This window comes from Dromaius novaehollandiae, chromosome 18, assembly GCF_036370855.1.
Source record: "Dromaius novaehollandiae isolate bDroNov1 chromosome 18, bDroNov1.hap1, whole genome shotgun sequence".
NCBI lineage: Eukaryota > Metazoa > Chordata > Aves > Casuariiformes > Dromaiidae > Dromaius > Dromaius novaehollandiae.
The window spans coordinates 9,487,937-9,503,967 of NC_088115.1; the positions used below are offsets into that span (position 1 = coordinate 9,487,937).

The 16,031-nt window shown below is 66.6% G+C and overlaps 1 protein-coding gene across 1 annotated transcript; it reads right to left on the reverse strand.

Moving 5' to 3' along the window:
• Window positions 1-1,647: 1,647 nt before the first annotated feature.
• On the reverse strand, window positions 1,648-13,709 carry NHERF1 (NHERF family PDZ scaffold protein 1). The gene is made up of 6 exons (XM_026099113.2): window positions 13,274-13,709; window positions 5,683-5,844; window positions 4,351-4,504; window positions 3,490-3,530; window positions 2,696-2,794; window positions 1,648-2,554 (listed from the first exon to the last, which is right to left on the reverse strand). The coding sequence occupies exons 1-6, from the start codon at window positions 13,649-13,651 to the stop codon at window positions 2,390-2,392; spliced, it is 999 nt and encodes a 332-aa protein (XP_025954898.1). The 5' UTR covers window positions 13,652-13,709; the 3' UTR covers window positions 1,648-2,389.
• Window positions 13,710-16,031: the final 2,322 nt, after the last annotated feature.

Sequence of the window (16,031 nt, forward strand, 5' to 3'; positions counted from 1 at the left end):
TGCTGGTGCAGAGTAATGAACCTGCACGTGTTTTGAGGTTAGGGAGGGACGTGCACCCCCTGGTTGGGTACGGAGGAAGAAACTGGGCTTTTTGTTCCTGCAACTCAGTGTCAGCTTTGCGGGATGCAGGCGGGCTGGGTGGGATGCTGTTACAGCTCTCCTAGTGCTGGAACTGAGGCCACAAAAGGTGGATCCAATATAGCAGCTTATTTTTTAACCTTTGATACCGAACAGTATCAGCACTTCTTTCTCTAACGTTTGCAGGTTTGTGGGCTCAGGCTGGGGCCGATGTGTTTTGCCGGAGAGCTGGAGGGGCAAAGTCCGCTTTGGGGAAGCGCATGGCGTGCGGGGGGGTCCCCGGTGCTGGAGAGATCGTCCTGTCCCAGCAGTGACGAATGTAAGCGAGGCTCTGCGCTTAGCTGAAGTCAAACATTCGTTTCACAGTGAACTGTTCTGCTTCGAACGCTGTGGGAGTTTCCTCCCCCCTTCCCATCGCACAAACCGGCCTTTGCTGAGATCCGCTGAAACTCTTCCTCCGCCGTGGGTAGGGCCGAGGCACCGGGGAGGCGAAGGCTTCCCGCAGGATGCCCGTCCCTGTGCCGCCCGGGGAGCAGGTGGTTTGCTGACTGGAGGAAGGAGGAGAAACATCGCTGCCAGCAGCATTTACCCCTGCTCAAACCAGGCAGCACTGTGCAACGGCCTGCGAGAGCTGCTGCGCGGGAGCTGCAGCCGCACGAAGCCGCCGAAGGGGGTGAATCCGCTCTCGCCCCTGCGCCGTTCAGCCGCAAGAGAGCAGCTCACATCCCTGCTCCTCCGCGCAGCTCTGGCTGCAGCCCCGGGAGAGGGTGTCCCCGGCGTGGGGGGCTCCGCCAGGCTGTCACCCCCAGGAATGGCCCCCGGCACTGGCAGAGCAGCTGGAGAGCAACCCCCTGCCTGGGCCCTGGGGAGCCCGGGGCCGGTCCTGGCCAGGCCTGGGCTCAGCCCCGGGGCAGGCGGGGAGCAGGGGGGGTGACCCCAGCAGCGTGAGCGGCTCGGAGCAAACCGCCCCCCGTCTCGGCGCAGGAGGCCGAGGGCCCCCCCAGCCGCTAGGCCGTTGCTGCGGAGCCGGCGAGCACCCGGCGCGGCATTCCCGGGTCCCAGGCAACCACCGCAACGCTCCCCCCCTCCCCTGCGCCCTGGCAACCCCAAACAAAGTCCGGCCTGTGCCCGAGCCACGGCCCTCCCCCAGGCGTTAGAAAAAAATAAAGCGATAACTGAGGCCTGGAGCTGGGAAAAACGGAGGAAAAACGGGAGAAAACCCCACCTGGGACATGCCAGCCACGGCCAGCCTTCGCCCAGCGCTCGCTCCATGGGAACTGGGGCTGGGGACACTGGGCACCATCCCGCAGGGCTGCTGCCCTCTGCGGGGGCGGCAAAGCCGGATCCAGCCTCAGCCCGGGCTCTCGGCAGCCTCCCTCCCTCCCTCCCCTGGATTACAGCCTTTAATCACCCCCAGGCATTAACCCACGCTGGGACCGGCCCATCCCTCCCCAGCGGCAAGGAAGCCGGGCGCGTTGCCTGCCTCTGCCCCCCCCCCCGGGCACCGCCGACCCCCCCAGCCGGGCACCGGGCTGCCCCACCGGAAGGATTTACCCCAACAGGGAGGGGTGAAGTCAGAAAGGTTTATTCCAGTAAACAGAATTTCTCTTGAGCTCGACAGTACGACAATACCCGATCACAAAACATGGAATAAGACATCCACAGGAAAAATTTCCACAAAATACATTTAAAAAAACCTAGTATGATTGGAAAACTCTTATTTTGGAAAAAAACCCAGACAGAGTCTATTGAGAAGCCTTTAAATTAAGCATCGTCGGATTCAAACCCTGATCGGCTCTGTCTGCAGGAGTGAGCGAGTACTGAGATCGTTATTGCTTGCTGTGCTGGCTCCGGACACCCTCTCCCCTCCCCAAACCCCCCCGGGGCAAGCCACGGCAGCCGCCGCACCAGCCCGTCCCCCCCCCTCCCCACGGGCTCGTCCTGGACGGATGGGCAGAGGTTGGAATCACCAATTCCTGCCAGGAATCGCGTTTGGTCCTTGGCCAGACGGGCAGCGGGGACGGCTAAGAGTCGCTAAAAGCCTAAGGCAGCAACGCAGAGTTCGGGGGTGGTTGGGGGCTTGAACAGGGATGGGTTTGGGGTGGGAGGAGAGGAGAAAAGGAGGACATAAGACTTGAAGTGTTGGGCATCGGACCAGGTCACCCCAAATCACCAGCCACCCCCGAATCTCTGCTTACGTCTACCGGGGTTCGCAGGGCTTCGAGCGGAGGACGGAGGAGCGCCCGGGCGGCCGTCTCCGGCCAAAAACCGCCGGGGCGACGCTGGGGGGGCCCGCGCCACCCCCAGGCCTTCACAGGTTGCTGAACAGTTCGTTTTTCTTGCTCCAGTCCATCTGGGGCGCCCGCTTGCTGGTGCGCTTCTGGTGGGCACGCTCCTTGGCCACGGCCAGGGGGATGTCGAGGTCCAGGAGGGAGCCGGGCGCCGGGTCGTGCTGCTCGTCCTCCCGGGAGTCCGGCTGCGGGGCGAGAGCCGCGTCAGCCCCACCGGTGCCCCCCGCCCCGGGCTCACCCAGGGGCTTCACCCCGAGGCCGGGGCCGGACGAGGCTCCCGGCATCGCCCCAGCGAGCCCCCCGCTCCCCCCTGCCCCGGCACGCACCTCGCTGTGGGTCTCGCTTGGGCTGGGGGACGTGGCCAGCGGCCCGGGGCTGGACGGGCTGTCGGACACGGAGCTGGGCCGCGGCTCCACGTCGTTCTCCTGTGCGGGGGGAGAGGGTGAACGAGACGACCCAGGGCTCCTGCACGGTTTCATGGACTCGGCACAGTCCCCCAGCACGACAGACGTCCCGGCTGCCCTCCCCCAGGACAGACGGACAGACGGGCCGCTTGCCGTGCTCACGCAAATCCCCGCGCCGCCCCCAGAGCCCAAACGTGGGTTTTTTCCCAGGAAACGCTCTTGGGGGGTTGGGGAAGGGGAGCCGCCGTGCCTCGGATGTGGGCTCCCACGGCTCCCTCCCTGGGGCAGGGCCGGGAGCGAGCAGGCGGCTGGAAATCCTTCCTCCCAGCACCTAATCCGCTGAGCGCTCCATGCTAATAAATACCTCCAGGGCTGTCCATCCGGGGCCGGGAAGGATTAAACCCCAGCTGGACTCTCCCAGCCGCTGGCATTAGAGGCAGGGAGGAGGAGGAGGGATGCAAGGGCCGTGCAGCAGCGCAGGGGCTCCCAGCCCTGCCAGCCAGCTTGTCCCAGCCCCAAAGCACCTCTAGGACAGAGGCAGGAGGAGGGGAGGAATCGGCCACCCCCGTGATACTCAGCACCCCAACTGACCCCCCCATCCAGGGGGGCACCAGCTCCCTAGGCAAGAAGCTGATGGCGAGAAGGATGCCGAAACTAGCAGGGTCTGCGCGCAGAGACTGGCATGGGGGAAAAGAAAGGAGATGGGGATCTCTTACCTTCCCTACATCACCGTTGGCAACTGGTTCTGGCAAGGGACCTGCAGGGACGAGACATGGTGCTGGGGAAGGAGAGGTTTGCTCTGCCCGCTCCTAACCGCCCCCGGGCGCTGGAAGTGCCCCGACGCACGGGCAGAGCAGCGCCGCGTTCCCGGGGGCACGGGCAGCCCCAGCAGCGGGGGACCCAGGGCAGATGTAATCCTCGTTAAACCTCATTAAACCAGCTGGCCTCTCCTGCCGATGGCCGGAGAGCAGGGACGGAGGGAGCTGAGCCCTTGGTGGCTTCAGCCTCTTTCCTCCCGGCTCAGGCTCTGTCTGCACCGGAGCTGGCACGGGGCCGCCTGCGGGAAACCCTCCTCCTTGGCCCGGCGGGAGGCGGGGGGGCCCCAAGGCCAACGCGAGGCTGCGGGGGAGAGTGAAGGGCATCTGCCTGCCCTCCTCGTGCTCCCCGAGCCATAAAGCCTGTCAAACTGTAACCGGCAGGGCCATAAAGTGCTCCTTCCCACGCACCCAGCACTCTGGGGGCCGCGTGCCACTCACGCCACCTCCCTGCACGGGGAATTTGGCCCCGGCTGGCCAGGCCCTCCGCCTGGGAGGGAGATGCCAAAGCAGGACAGCTGTATTTGGCCTTGGGTGTAAATGAAATTGCCTCCTCCGACAGCCCGGAGACTTCTCACCCACTGCCTGTTTCTCGTCCAACTCCTGAAGAGCAGAGCCCTGGGTTTTGGGATGAGGTGACGCAGTGAGGACCAGTGCTACCGAGGTTAACACGGAGCTGGCAGAGGCGATTTTGCACCCCCAGCGCTCGTCTCCCCTTACCAAGGGCACCCAAACCCCACCGCCACCAAACATGCCACCCACCTGCCAGGTGGGCCTCCGAGGGGACCACCTTGCACTTCTTGAAGAACTCGTCCGTGAGGACGTCCACCACCAGCAGCTTCGTCTCGTCACCGCCCGCCTTGATCGCCGCCACGACGTCCGCGTGCTGCTTGCCCTCCACGCACACCCCGTTCACCTGCGGGACACGGCACACAGGAGGGCTCAGCCGGGGGCTTTTGGGCACGTAGAGCGATTTGGGAGCATCCCAGGGCAACACGCGGGCCCTGGGGAACACGGCCCCCAGGCCACAGGGGTGTCCCCAGCACCCCGGAGCAGCATGATGCTCCAGCCAGGCTGTTTCCACGCGTGGAGAGCAGCAAGCTGAGGGCACCCCACAGCTCCCCCCCAGCCTGGCAGCCCCCAACTCACAAGGAAGAGGCAGGGACACCCCCCTCCAGGCAGCCCAGCTGGGGTGGGGTGGGAATGCCTCCAGGAAAAGCGTTTGCCCCAGATGTAGGGCAGATCCAGCTCACGGTCAGCTGAGCCAGACCTGGCTCGAGGCTCTGTGCGGCTCTGGACGTCCCCGTGCATTGGCGAGGACGGAGGGTCAGCCGGTGCCCGCTGCCGTGCCAGTCCCTGCCCCGCGCCAAGCTCCGCACGGCTGCCGGCGGGTGACACGGCCGAGCGAGCGGAGGCGGAAACACCCCGTGCCGGCTCGGTGGAGGGGCTCAAACGAAAGCTCAGGAGCCCAGGAAGAGGCTCATTTCTTGTCTCAGTACCGGCTGCAACCACACCACCACCGCTCCACAGACAGCCGGAGCCGGAGCCTCGCATGGATTAGCAGAGAAGCCAGCAAAACCTCATTAAAAGCAGATTTTCTCTTAGTGATTAGCACGGGATTGTACGGGCAAAGCCGGCAGGAAGCGCAAGGCAGGGCATGTGCGGGGGCCGGGCACCGGGCCTGGGGCTCGGATGCGAGCCGGCGCCGTCGACCCACGCCCTGAGCCACCCTGGGGCCATCGCACGCCCGCCGGCAGCTAAACTCGTCCTTCTCAGCCCGTCTCGTCCTCGGGATGGCCCAGGGACAGTTCTGCTTCGTGCGGGGGACAGCGTTACAGGAGTTTATCCATAAACAGCTGAATTTGGGCTCAGCTCCAGCTCCGCGATTGCTGCCGCCGGCTTCCCTCCGTCGCCCAGCCCGGCTGCACCTCTGGGTGGGAACGTGCAGGCGAGCACGAGCGTGCCGCAGTTTCGCTCGCGGGCGTGCCGTGAGTCACCGCGGGGCAGGGAGTGCCGGCCCGGGAGCATGGGACCGGCCCCGTGCAGGGGCAGCTCCCCCGGAGCTCCGGGACCCCCCCGGCCCCACCGCCGTACCTCGACAATGCGGTCCTGCGGCGACAGCCCGGCCGCCTCCGCCGGCGAGTCCGGGTCCACGGCCCGCACGTACTGGCCCGGCCGGCTCTTGTCGCTGTGCAGGTTGAACCCGTAGCCGTTGGGGCCCTTCTTCATGTGGCACAGCCGGGGCCGCAGCTCCTTCTGCAACGAGTGAGAAAAAGCTCGTGAAAAAGCCGTTCCCAGGCCGCCTACGCCCTGCCAGGGCAGCACGCGAGGGCTGCGGGGTCTCGTGGAAAGGAAAGCAGCCCCTGGGCTCAGATGCACACCCAATTTGGGAGCCAAATTTCACCTCTAAATGAGAAACAGGGTGCCTAAACCCCCTGCGAGTCCAGGCCGTAGTTAATTAACCAGGAGCAGAGCAGGGCACGCTAATCACTGCAAAACCTTACGGGACGCTCTTGCTTTGGGGTTGAGGATTGCAATTGTCCCCGAGGGCGGAGGGGTGAGCGCAGCCCAGCTGGCCGGCAAGCCCTGGCCCCGACGTGGGGAGAGGGCTTCTCCATCCCCCCCGGCAGGCTTCACCCGCGGGCCACCCCCAGCCTTCGCCGGAGGGGACTGAGCCGGCAGAGCCGCCCTTCCCGGGAGCTCGGCCCCCGACAGCAACGCGGCTGCTGGGCCGGGCTCGGCCGGAGCATCCCAGACGCCGAGCCCCAGCTCCCGGGCGAGACCCTCGGCGATTGCAAAACTGGGAAACCAGCTGAACCGGGGCCGCGTGCCGTTCACCTCTGCCGGCCAGGCAACGCCCAGCTCACCAGGGCCGGCGACGCGCCGATTCGGTACGGGCCTGAGCCATGGCCGTGGTCCTGAGCCCTGTCCCCAGCGCCCGTCCCCTCCAGGCAGCTCAAGGGTGTAGGTCCCCCGCGGCCCCTCGCAAGCAGCAAGCCCAGGCGCAGGACACGAGGGAAAATCCCACACATGCTTCGGCGCGTCCCCTCGGCACAGACCTCGCTCTGACAGACCAACACAGCGGCCAAGCATCACTTTTGAACATGCACATCCAGACAAAATGGTTCAATTCTCCTCCCCTTGCTGGGACCAGCTGGCAGCAGCGGCTCAGATACGGGGTCCCGCAGCGGGACCACCTTCACCTTCCTCCCACAGCCCAGCTCGCGCAGGGCTCCCGTGCCAGCCCTGACCCCCAATCTTTGCCAGGACTTCCCACCCCTAGAGCTGAACCCCGCTGGGGTTCCCCAAACACTCCTCACTTGGGTGTTTAACATTTATCCTTTCTCCTAACGTTGTTTGCACTCCATGATGTCCCCGGGGCGGGCGATGGCTGCACCGCCCGGATTTCCCCCATCGTATTTGCACCGCGTTTATGACTCCGAAATCCCCTGTGCCGCTGCCAGGACCGGCCGGCGCTGGGGCTCCCGGGCAGCAGCACCGCGGCGGCAGGCGCTCTCGTAAGCAAGGGCGACGCGTTCACGTGGGGCAACAGATAAGCCCAGCCCAGTCCTCCCGCAGCGATAAAACCCCGCTCCTCCTGCACAAACGCGCTCCTCCCCGGGGTCAAGGCTGGCCGTCACCGTGCCGCCACCGCCCCGGGAGGAGGCCACGCGACGCCCAGCTGGGGCGGCCGAAACCCGGGATGCTCCACGGCGGCAGTGACGCAGGACCGGCTCTGCCCCACGCCTCGCTTGGGCAATGCCCGGGTGCGACAGCCCGGCCGCATCCGAGAGCCACCCTCGTGCCTCGGGCACCCGCCGGGCGGCACGGCCCGCTCCTCCGTGGGATGGCGGCATCGCGGCCAGTCTCGGGGCTGGGGGAGGATTGCAACACCCCGACCCACCCGAGACCGGCCGCGAGGGTTACGTCTGCCGCGTGCCTGCAGCGAGGCAGCCCTGCTCCCGGGATGCTGCCTGGGCTCCTTCCTGGCCCCACAGCATCTCCGCAGGGCAGCGAGCTTAAAGAGAAGGAGTTTGCTTACGGGGGGAGAAAAGAGCTTTTTGGCTTATTGGGAGAAGCGACATCCCGGTGCTGCTGCAAGCGCTGGGCAGAGCCAGGCTCACGCGGGCTGCTCCCGGCCGGCGAGGGGCCACGTCTCCTCGCTCTTAGCCAGCGGCATGCCAAAGGAGCTGGGAAACGGGGACAGCAGGAGGGCAGAGCCCCCTCCCCGTCCCTCCTCCGGCTCCTCTGGGCCTGGAGGGCGACCGTGAGGGCTCCCTGGGGGCCCCAGCAGCCCCGCAGGCACCGCTGAGCCCAGGAGCTGCCTGTCCCAGCGCTGGCTGCGAGCTGGTTAGAAGGATGCAGAAGACACCCCTAATTTCTATAAGCTTTCCTGTCCTCTCCTCCAACGCTAGCAGCCCTCCCGCTCCGCGCCGGGGGGATTTAGTCAGCAGATCCTCATTATAGGCTTTCCTCGGCCTCCCTCGGGGACAGCAGCCCGGGAGGACGAGCGAGGGCTCAGCCCCCCTGCTCTGCCGTTGCACCCCGGGATCCGCCTCAGATCCGGTCCTGCCAGTTCCTGGAAGAGGTTTCCCAACCGGAGGATTGGGGGCATCTTTGTTGCAACCTTGCGGCTCTGATCAACGCCCAGTGCCTTCCCTTTCCTGCCCGACTCCCCGTTAAGCCGGTCCCGAAGGAATTAGCCTCATTTGGTAGGGGAAGCGCTTGGTCATGAGGATCTCCCACGGATGGACAGGCTCTCCGATTCACCGCCACGCTGCGGATGCACCTCACACCCCGGGAGCCGCCGCCGACAGCAAGTCGAGGCAGCTTTTGAAGCCCTGCGTTTCAGGAAACACCCTGCAGCCGTGCAAGCAGCAACGAGCCCGCAGGCAGGCTGGGCTGCGGTATTTCTGAGTTACTAAAAGAGGAAAAAAACCACTTCGGACGCGTGTGAATTCGCTGGCCCGGGGGGCCTCGAAACCCGGCGGAGGCATTCTGCCGAGCACAAAAGGCATGCAAAGCAGCCCCGCTGCAGCACACCCGGCACGTCCCGCTCGGCCGGAGGCGCTTGTCATGCAGCCGCTCCCGCTCCCTCCGGCTCCAGAGGAAATTCAATTCATTTCCTAGTCAAACCCCGGCGCAGCGCTCCCAAACGCGGGATCGCCTCCCCGGATCACCCCAGCGCCCGGCCCTGGGACGCTCAGCTGCGTTTTACTGCGGGGAGGCGGATGCTGCTCACAGCAATGGGTGTAATTTAGCCCCGGTTTGCAGGAGGGAAGCCCCGGGCACCTGGCAGAGGCGGCAGCCGCTGCCCAGCTTTGCCATGGTGACGGTGCCCGGCCCGCGGGGCAGAGCCCGGCCGTCTCGGGACGCCGCTTCGGCAGCTGCCGCCACAAACGGCTTGCGGTTTCGGTGAAGCTTTCTCAAGACCCTCCCAGGCAGCAAAAACCTCCGGAAACGTGAGCAACGGAGGGCATCCGCGGGGCGCCCGACGCAGGCAGCCGCCGGCACCGGGGCAGCGGCGAGGCTGCGGGCAGGGACAGCCCCCGCGGTGCAGCACCCGGGCTGGGGGGAGGCTGCAGGACACGTGCTCCCGCCAGCGTCGGCGGGACCCGCGCACCTCGGAGAGGCTCCTGCCGGGCTCCCGCGCACGGCCAGGCGGCAGCACCCCGCGGGAGCCCGGGGCCCTTGACTGACACGAGGGACTTGCGCCCATTTTACAGCTGGAGGAGCAGGGCCTGGCGCAGGCAGGAGCAGCTCCAAGGACGTCTCCATCTCACCACCTGCATGCAACACTCGCTGCTAAACGCCCGCAGCGCAGGACCCCCGGGCCGCAGCCGCGCAGGCGGGCAAGGAGCCGGCAACGCGCTCCAGCAAACCAGGGATCAGCTGCTCAGGGCAGCGCCTTGTTTTCAGGCCTTCCAGCCCAGTGACTACGTGCATGCACAAGCGCCCGAGGGCTTTCAGGAACCAAAATCCTCATGTTTTCAAGGCGGTGGTTCACCCCTCCCCGCATGCACTGCTCTGCAGCAGGTTTTAGTCATTAAGACAGAAACGGGAAGGGAGCCCAGAAGACCCCCTAAAACGTCTCTCCTTTTCTGAGTTTCTACACCTCGAGCAATTCCAAGGAGCAGCTTTGAGCAAAGCTTTCCTACACGAGAGCTACAGACACCCCAGATGCCGCCCTGCAGCTCTGCAGGGCAGCAGCTCCCCCCATGCCCAGGGCCGGGCGACATCCAGCCCCAGCGCAGGGACCAGCGCCGAGGGCTCTGGATGGACGGTGCCGACAAACCCCCCTCTCCGGATCCCGCGGGAGGTTTTAGCCCCTCCGCGGGGAGAAGTGCCCTGCGGCTGCCAGGCAGCGGCAGCGAGCATCTCCAGGCTTGTTAAGCAAATAAAGGCAAGTCCAGCCCAATAAAGCAAATAGGACTGTGAGACACGCAAATCTCCTCCCCGCTGGGAGAAGCGCCATGAACGCTGCCGGCAGCGAAGGGACCGGCCGGAGAGCAGCCCCTCGCCCAACAGCGAGCCCCGTCCCGGGGGCCGGCGGGCAGCGAGGCGCAGGGGCAGGGGGAGGCGAGGGGGAGGCAGGCAGGCAGCCAGCGGAGGCAGAACAGGCAGCCACTGTATTCCCGGCGCGCCGCTGGGAAATCCCTCCCGGCACGTCTGGCCCACGGCAGCTCGGCACGGCCCCGGCCGGGCTCGGGAGCGCTCAGCATCGCCCCGGCACCGCTGGAGCCTCTGCCCTCTCCTCGCCCAGCACGCCGGCTCCAGGTCTTTGCCGCGGTGACCCATGCCAGCGGGTGGAAGAGCTGCGGAAGCCTCTCCCAGCCCCTTCGCCAGCCAAGCTGGTAATTTAGCAAATCAATGCTACGGAGCATCCTCCAGGCCGGCTTTCCACGCAGGTCCTGCCGGCTCCGGCGTGCCGAGCATCTTTCCAGCACAGCAAGGAGAGCCGCTGCTTGGCGATGGCACCAGGCCGGGCGGGTGGGACACGGGCTCTCCCGTCCCGCTCTGCTTTCCGGCCCCCAGCACCCAGCCCTGCCCCCAGCCGCGAAGCCTCCTGCAACCTGTTGGGAAACTCCCGGGGCTGCCGGGGCCAGCCGCGACGCTCGCGGCGTTTCACAAGCCCAAACAGCTTCCTGTTTCTGCAACGGCAGAAGAGCTGCCCGTGCCCCCGCCCCGCACCCCCGGCACCCCCCAGCCGCCCTGTGGGACCTCGGAGCCCCTGCCAGGGGATCCAGCCCCAAAAGCACCCTGTCCCCGGCACCCAGACTGCACTCACCAGGGCTCTCGTTTTTCCCAGCTAACGGAGCCGAAAGCACGGCACAGAAGGCCGCGCTCGCCCGGGGGAAGCGCTGGCTCCGCGACATATGGGGCGCCCAGCGCGCTCCCCCCGTCCGAGCTGGCCACCCCCGGGCAGCCAGCGATCACGCAGCCAGGCCCAGCGGAGCAAGGAAACTGCAGCTGCGGCTTTCGGCACGAGCACGTGGCGGGGAAGGCGAGACGCGGGCGCGGGATGGGAGAAGCCAGCCGCGAGGGTCTGAGGACGCGGAGGGAGCAGAGCCGCCAGCGAGGCTGGGAAAGGACCTCCTCTCCCCTCCGCAGGGCAGGGGACACCATGCCCCGGCCAGCCAGCCCTCCTCACCCCCCTCCAAAGAGTCCGTATCTTAATCAGACCCAGCCCATTGCCCCAAAGCAAGGCAGAGGATCCTTAAAGGATCAGGAGGTGGCACGAGCTTGTCAGTTCACAACACGGAGGAGCCATGCGATCCAGCCAGACTTTATCCTCCGGTTACCATCGAGCACAACCTGTGTCCTTACAGTGCCTTGGCTGGAAAGCCCACAGCGCTCCTGGGATAACAGGGCATTTGTCCCCTAACACACGTGACCGGCTCCCAAGGGCTCCGAGCCTGCTGCCACCGCCCCAGCTGGGGGACCAGGGCAGATCCTGCCTGTCCAGCAAGGACAAGGGGATGTTGCTGGTGGTTCTCACCCGACGCCTCGGGAACGAAACGCTTTGTCCCTCTCGTCCAGGCGGGAGGGGAAGCACTCTGCCCCCACGGCCGCCCCCAACACCAGGCAACGCTGTGAAGCGTTAAAGCGAGGCTTTAAGCAGACCTGCCTGTTCCAGGAGCTCCCGGGCCGGCACGTCCCCACCGCGGGTCAGCCAGGCCGAGGGGAACACGCTGGGCCAAAGTCCAGCGAGAAAAGGAGAGCAGAACCTCTGCTCCCCGGCAAGGCCGCGGGGGACGACAGCTTAGCGAGGCACCAAAGTCCACCCACTCCCTCCCGACGCCCTGCTCCGAAACCCTCGTCCCTCCCGGCTCCTGTTCTGCTGTGTAAAACAGCTCGGGAGACGGGATGCAGACGAACTGCAGCTCGCCCTCGGCCTCCCGGAGGCACAGGCCTGAGGAACCCCAGCCGGCAGGCAACGCTCGCAGAGCCGCCGCGAGCCCAGCCAGGCCCCGACGCCGCTTGCTTGGGGCATCCATCCACAGCGCGAGCACTAGGGATTTACCCACGGCCTCAGCAAAACATCCCGGGGGCCTTTGCCTGGAGGCTCAGCGCCGGCAGCGGTAACGCCTGGCTTTTTAGCGCCTGGTCCCTCGTGCCGCAAAGACCACCCGGTTCTGCTGCAGGCGGTTGGTCAAGGAGGGTCCCCGGTTAGCGACGAAGCACCCGCTGCTGCTACAGCTGCATTGCTGCCACGGATGGTTTAACCTGTCCCTACAAACTAGCGTGCAAGAGCCGGCACCAAGGCTTCCTCGCCTCCGGGATGGGCCGGCTGCCCCAGCCCACTTCTTAAGACGACCATCTCCATCTTCGTCATTGCAAACATACGTTTTCACTGGGTAAATAAAAAGCAGTATTATCTCTGGCGGCCAAAAGCGTCTCTTAGAAACCACTGAGTAGGAAAGGTCAGATATTTCTCAACTCCTTACCTCTCTATATTGCTTTGTTTGTGCAATGGCTAACTCCCACGCACCGTTTAAGGCTGACATTCCTGAATTGATGAGTGTCTGTGTACAGCAGGGCTGCACGGAGCGGAGCCCCCTTCCCAGGGAGGTCGCCACCCTGCTACGGGCCGCTCCAGGCACATCCCGGCCTCGAGGGCTGGATCCTCCAGGCGAGGAGGGGATGCGAACCGCAGAAGACTGCACTCAATCTACCTCCAGCCACAGCTTTCGGTTGCATTTCGGAGCTGCTCGACGCTAACGAGGAGATTCTTTCGAACACAAATAAAGGCGCAGCCTCGACACCGGAGCCCTGCCGCCCGTTCCCGAGGGAGCGGGCAGGGCACGGCGTCACCCACCCCGGCCCCCTGAGCAAACACCCGCTCGACGAGAGGCTCGGAGCAAACCGCTGCTCCCCAAAAAGCACCTCCAGGAAGCTCCCGGCGGGGCCGGCGGCGAGCTGGCGGGTTGGCAGCCGAGCACAGGCTGCGGCTACCTGTTTGCGCGGCGGCTGCGAGCGGTGTCGCACTCCCACAGTTTCCTGTTGCATTTTTGAACCTGTTTTACTGGTGTCAAGAGTGAAGCGCTGTTCTACTGGCTCAGCGCCCGCCCGCAGGGTCCTGACGGCCCGTTTGTCACCCCCCCAAGGCAGCTGATAGCAAGCAATCTGCAAGAATAAACCGGTGAGGGAATAAGCTGACCGACGTGTGACCGACGCCCCTTACCGGCTCGGCCGCCGGGCTCCGCTCCGGCCGCGGGGGCTCCGCCGCCGCCTCCCCGCCGCCGGGCGCCGGCTCCCCGCCGCCCGCCCCGCGCCGCTGCCCGTCGGCCAGCGGGTCCACCACGAGCAGGCGCACGGCGCCGGCGGCGGCGCGGATGCGCTCCACCACCTGCTGGTGGCTCTCCGCCTCCACGTTGTCGCCGTCCACCTCCAGCAGCCGGTCGCCGGCCCGCAGCCCCGAGCGCTCGGCCGGCGAGTCCGCCTCCACGAGCCGGATGAACTGGCCCGGCTTGCCCTTCTCGCCGTGCAGGTGGAAGCCGTAGCCGTTGGGGCCCTTCTCCAGGCAGCAGAGCCGCGGGCCCGGCGCCGCCGCGGAGCTCATGGCGGCGGCTGCAGCAGCGGCCCTGCCCCGGCCGCTCCTGGCTGAGCGCGCCGGCCGCGGGCGCCGCCTTTTATACCGGGGGCGGGGCCCGGGAGGCGCGGCGCCCAATCAGGGGCGGCGGGGCGAGCCCGCGGCCAAAGAGGGGGCGGGGGCGGGGTTATGTAAATGTGGCAGCTGGAAGCGCCGCCCCCTGCTGGCCGCGATGAGGGGGGCGGTGCGGCTCGGACCCCCGCGGTGGCGGCGGCGCTGCGGCCTCTGCCCGAGCTGGGGTGACCGCGGCCCCCCGGCTCTGGGGCTGGGGCCCGGGGCTGCAGGTGGGAGCCGCCCCCGGGGCTTGCTGCCCCCTGGGGCCAGATCGCTTCCCGTGGGGCCCGATCACTTCCCCGTGGGGCCCGATCACTTCCCCGTGGGGCCCGATCGCTGCCTGTGGGGCCAGATCGCTCCCCAGTGGGGCCAGATCACTCCCCATGGGGCTGGATCGCTCCTCTATGGGGCCTGATCGCTGCCCATGGGGCCAGATCGCTCCCCAGTGCAGCTAGATCACTTCCCCCTGGGGCCAGATCTCTCACTGGTGGGGCCAGATTGTTCCCCAGTGCAGCCGGGTCGCTTCCCAGTGGGGCCCGGTTGCTCCCCATGGGGCCCAGTTGCTCCCCCTGGGGCCAGATCTCTCGCTGTGGGGCCAGATTGCTGCCCTCCCGGCTCCCCGGCTGGAGCACCGCGGCACGGCTGCCCATGGGGCTGGGTTGCTGCCCCGGAGCCGCGTCCTCACCCCCCCCATGCCTTGCTGCCCTGCTCTGGCGGGACTCTCCCATCCCTTTCCCGGGGGGACGTGGGACCGGGTGACCCCGGCATCGAGCTTTGCTGTCCCCTGCTCTCAACCCCCTGCGGCTGCTGCAGCTGCCGGCTGCTCCTCTCGCAGGATTTAGGAGCCTCTCGGGGGTTAGTGCGTGTTAAAACAAGCGGTGCCGGTGCCTTTGCCCGGCCGGGCCCAGCCGGTGCCGCTCGGGCAGCAGGGTGGGAGCAGCCGCCAGTGCCACCAGCAGCCCTCCCAGCTCTTCGGCAACGGCGACGTTTCCCTGGGCAGCCGCGCGAGGAGGGGACGCTAAGAACGGCCGAGGCGGCGCAGCCAGCGGAGCGGCCGCTGTTGTTGTCGGGCAGAGGAAAAGGGAGTCGCGCGTCGTGTTCCTGCGGCGCTCCTCGCCCGGGGCGCTCCTCGCCGGCACCTCCTCCCAGTGCCCTCTCCCAGTCCGACCATCCCGAACCCTGCTCCCCCCGCGGGGCCGCGCGGTCTCGAGGGCCGCGCTGTGCTTCCGAAACGAAAAACCAGACAGGAGCCACCGCTGCATGGGAAGACGGGGCGGGAGGCAGCGCTTTCCAGTAACCCTCCGCGCGGCGGAAACGAAAGAGCAGCCCAGTTCCCTAGCGCAGCCCAGTTCCCCAGCGCAGCCCAGTTCCCCAGGGCAGCCCAGTTCCCCAGCGCAGCCCAGTTCACAGGCTCGACCTCCACCAGGGCAGCACCCGCGGGTGCACCGGGGAAGCAGGAGCGCTCGCGGGAGGCTGTGCAAGCGCGAGATGCCGGGTGTCCAGGGCTGCCAAACCTTGGGGCCTGTTAAAATTAAGGTTGGCTGCAGGTCTTTCGTGTTACACTTTTAATTGCGTTACAGCTGAGCAAACAAGGAGGACGAATTCCAGCGTGCTGTAGGGAACATCCCTCCCGAGACCGCCCTGCATGGGGGGACGCGGCGCGCGGGAGAGGGCTCGGGAACCTCAGGAAGAGCTGCAGCGCTCGGAGCAACGGCTCCTCGTCCCGACATCCGGCCAAGCGAACGCTCGCGTGCCGCGGGGCTGCCGCGCTCGGCTTTATCGGCGCTGAACTCCCGAGCGGAGGGCGGATTCGTCTGCTTCCTCCACGCGGCGGAGCGTCGGCCCCGGGAGGTGCGGTGGCAGGAGGCAGATGCAGCTATCAGCCTTGTCCAGAGGAGCAGCTCGATGCAGCGGTCCCGGCCGCAGCTGCTCTTCCTGCAGCCCGGCAAGGCTCGGAAGGAGGTTTGCAAGGGGAAAGAGGGGACATGCTCTTCGGCAGCACTAGCCTGCGCCAGGAAACAAAACCCAGTCCTAGCGAGGCTGGTTTTGGTGCAGGACCGCGATAAGGAAGAAATGCAGCATGGAAGGAAACGGGCAGAGCCGCTGCGGGGCCGGGCCCCGGCAGCACCCACGAGAAGGCAGGATGCGGGCGGCCCTGCTCCTACCCGGCCTCATCCTCCTGCCCAGGCTCTTCGCGGCGTTCGGAGAGCTCGAGCTGGAGGGTGGAAAGCAGAAAAGAGCCGAGGTCTGCTTGTGTGGAAGCCGCGCGGCGTTTCTGCAGACTTCAGCCGAGCTG

Bases quoted from the DNA above. Each gene is read 5' to 3' on its own strand.
- NHERF1 (XM_026099113.2), bottom strand. From the start codon at position 13,651: ATGAGCTCCGCGGCGGCGCCGGGCCCGCGGCTCTGCTGCCTGGAGAAG. The intron at 2,795-3,489 runs GTAAGAGATCCC...CCCCCCGCACAG, and splicing joins CCAACGGTGATGTAGGGAAG to GAGAACGACGTGGAGCCGCG. The intron at 2,555-2,695 runs GTGCGTGCCGGG...CTCGCCCCGCAG, and splicing joins CAAGCGAGACCCACAGCGAG to CCGGACTCCCGGGAGGACGA.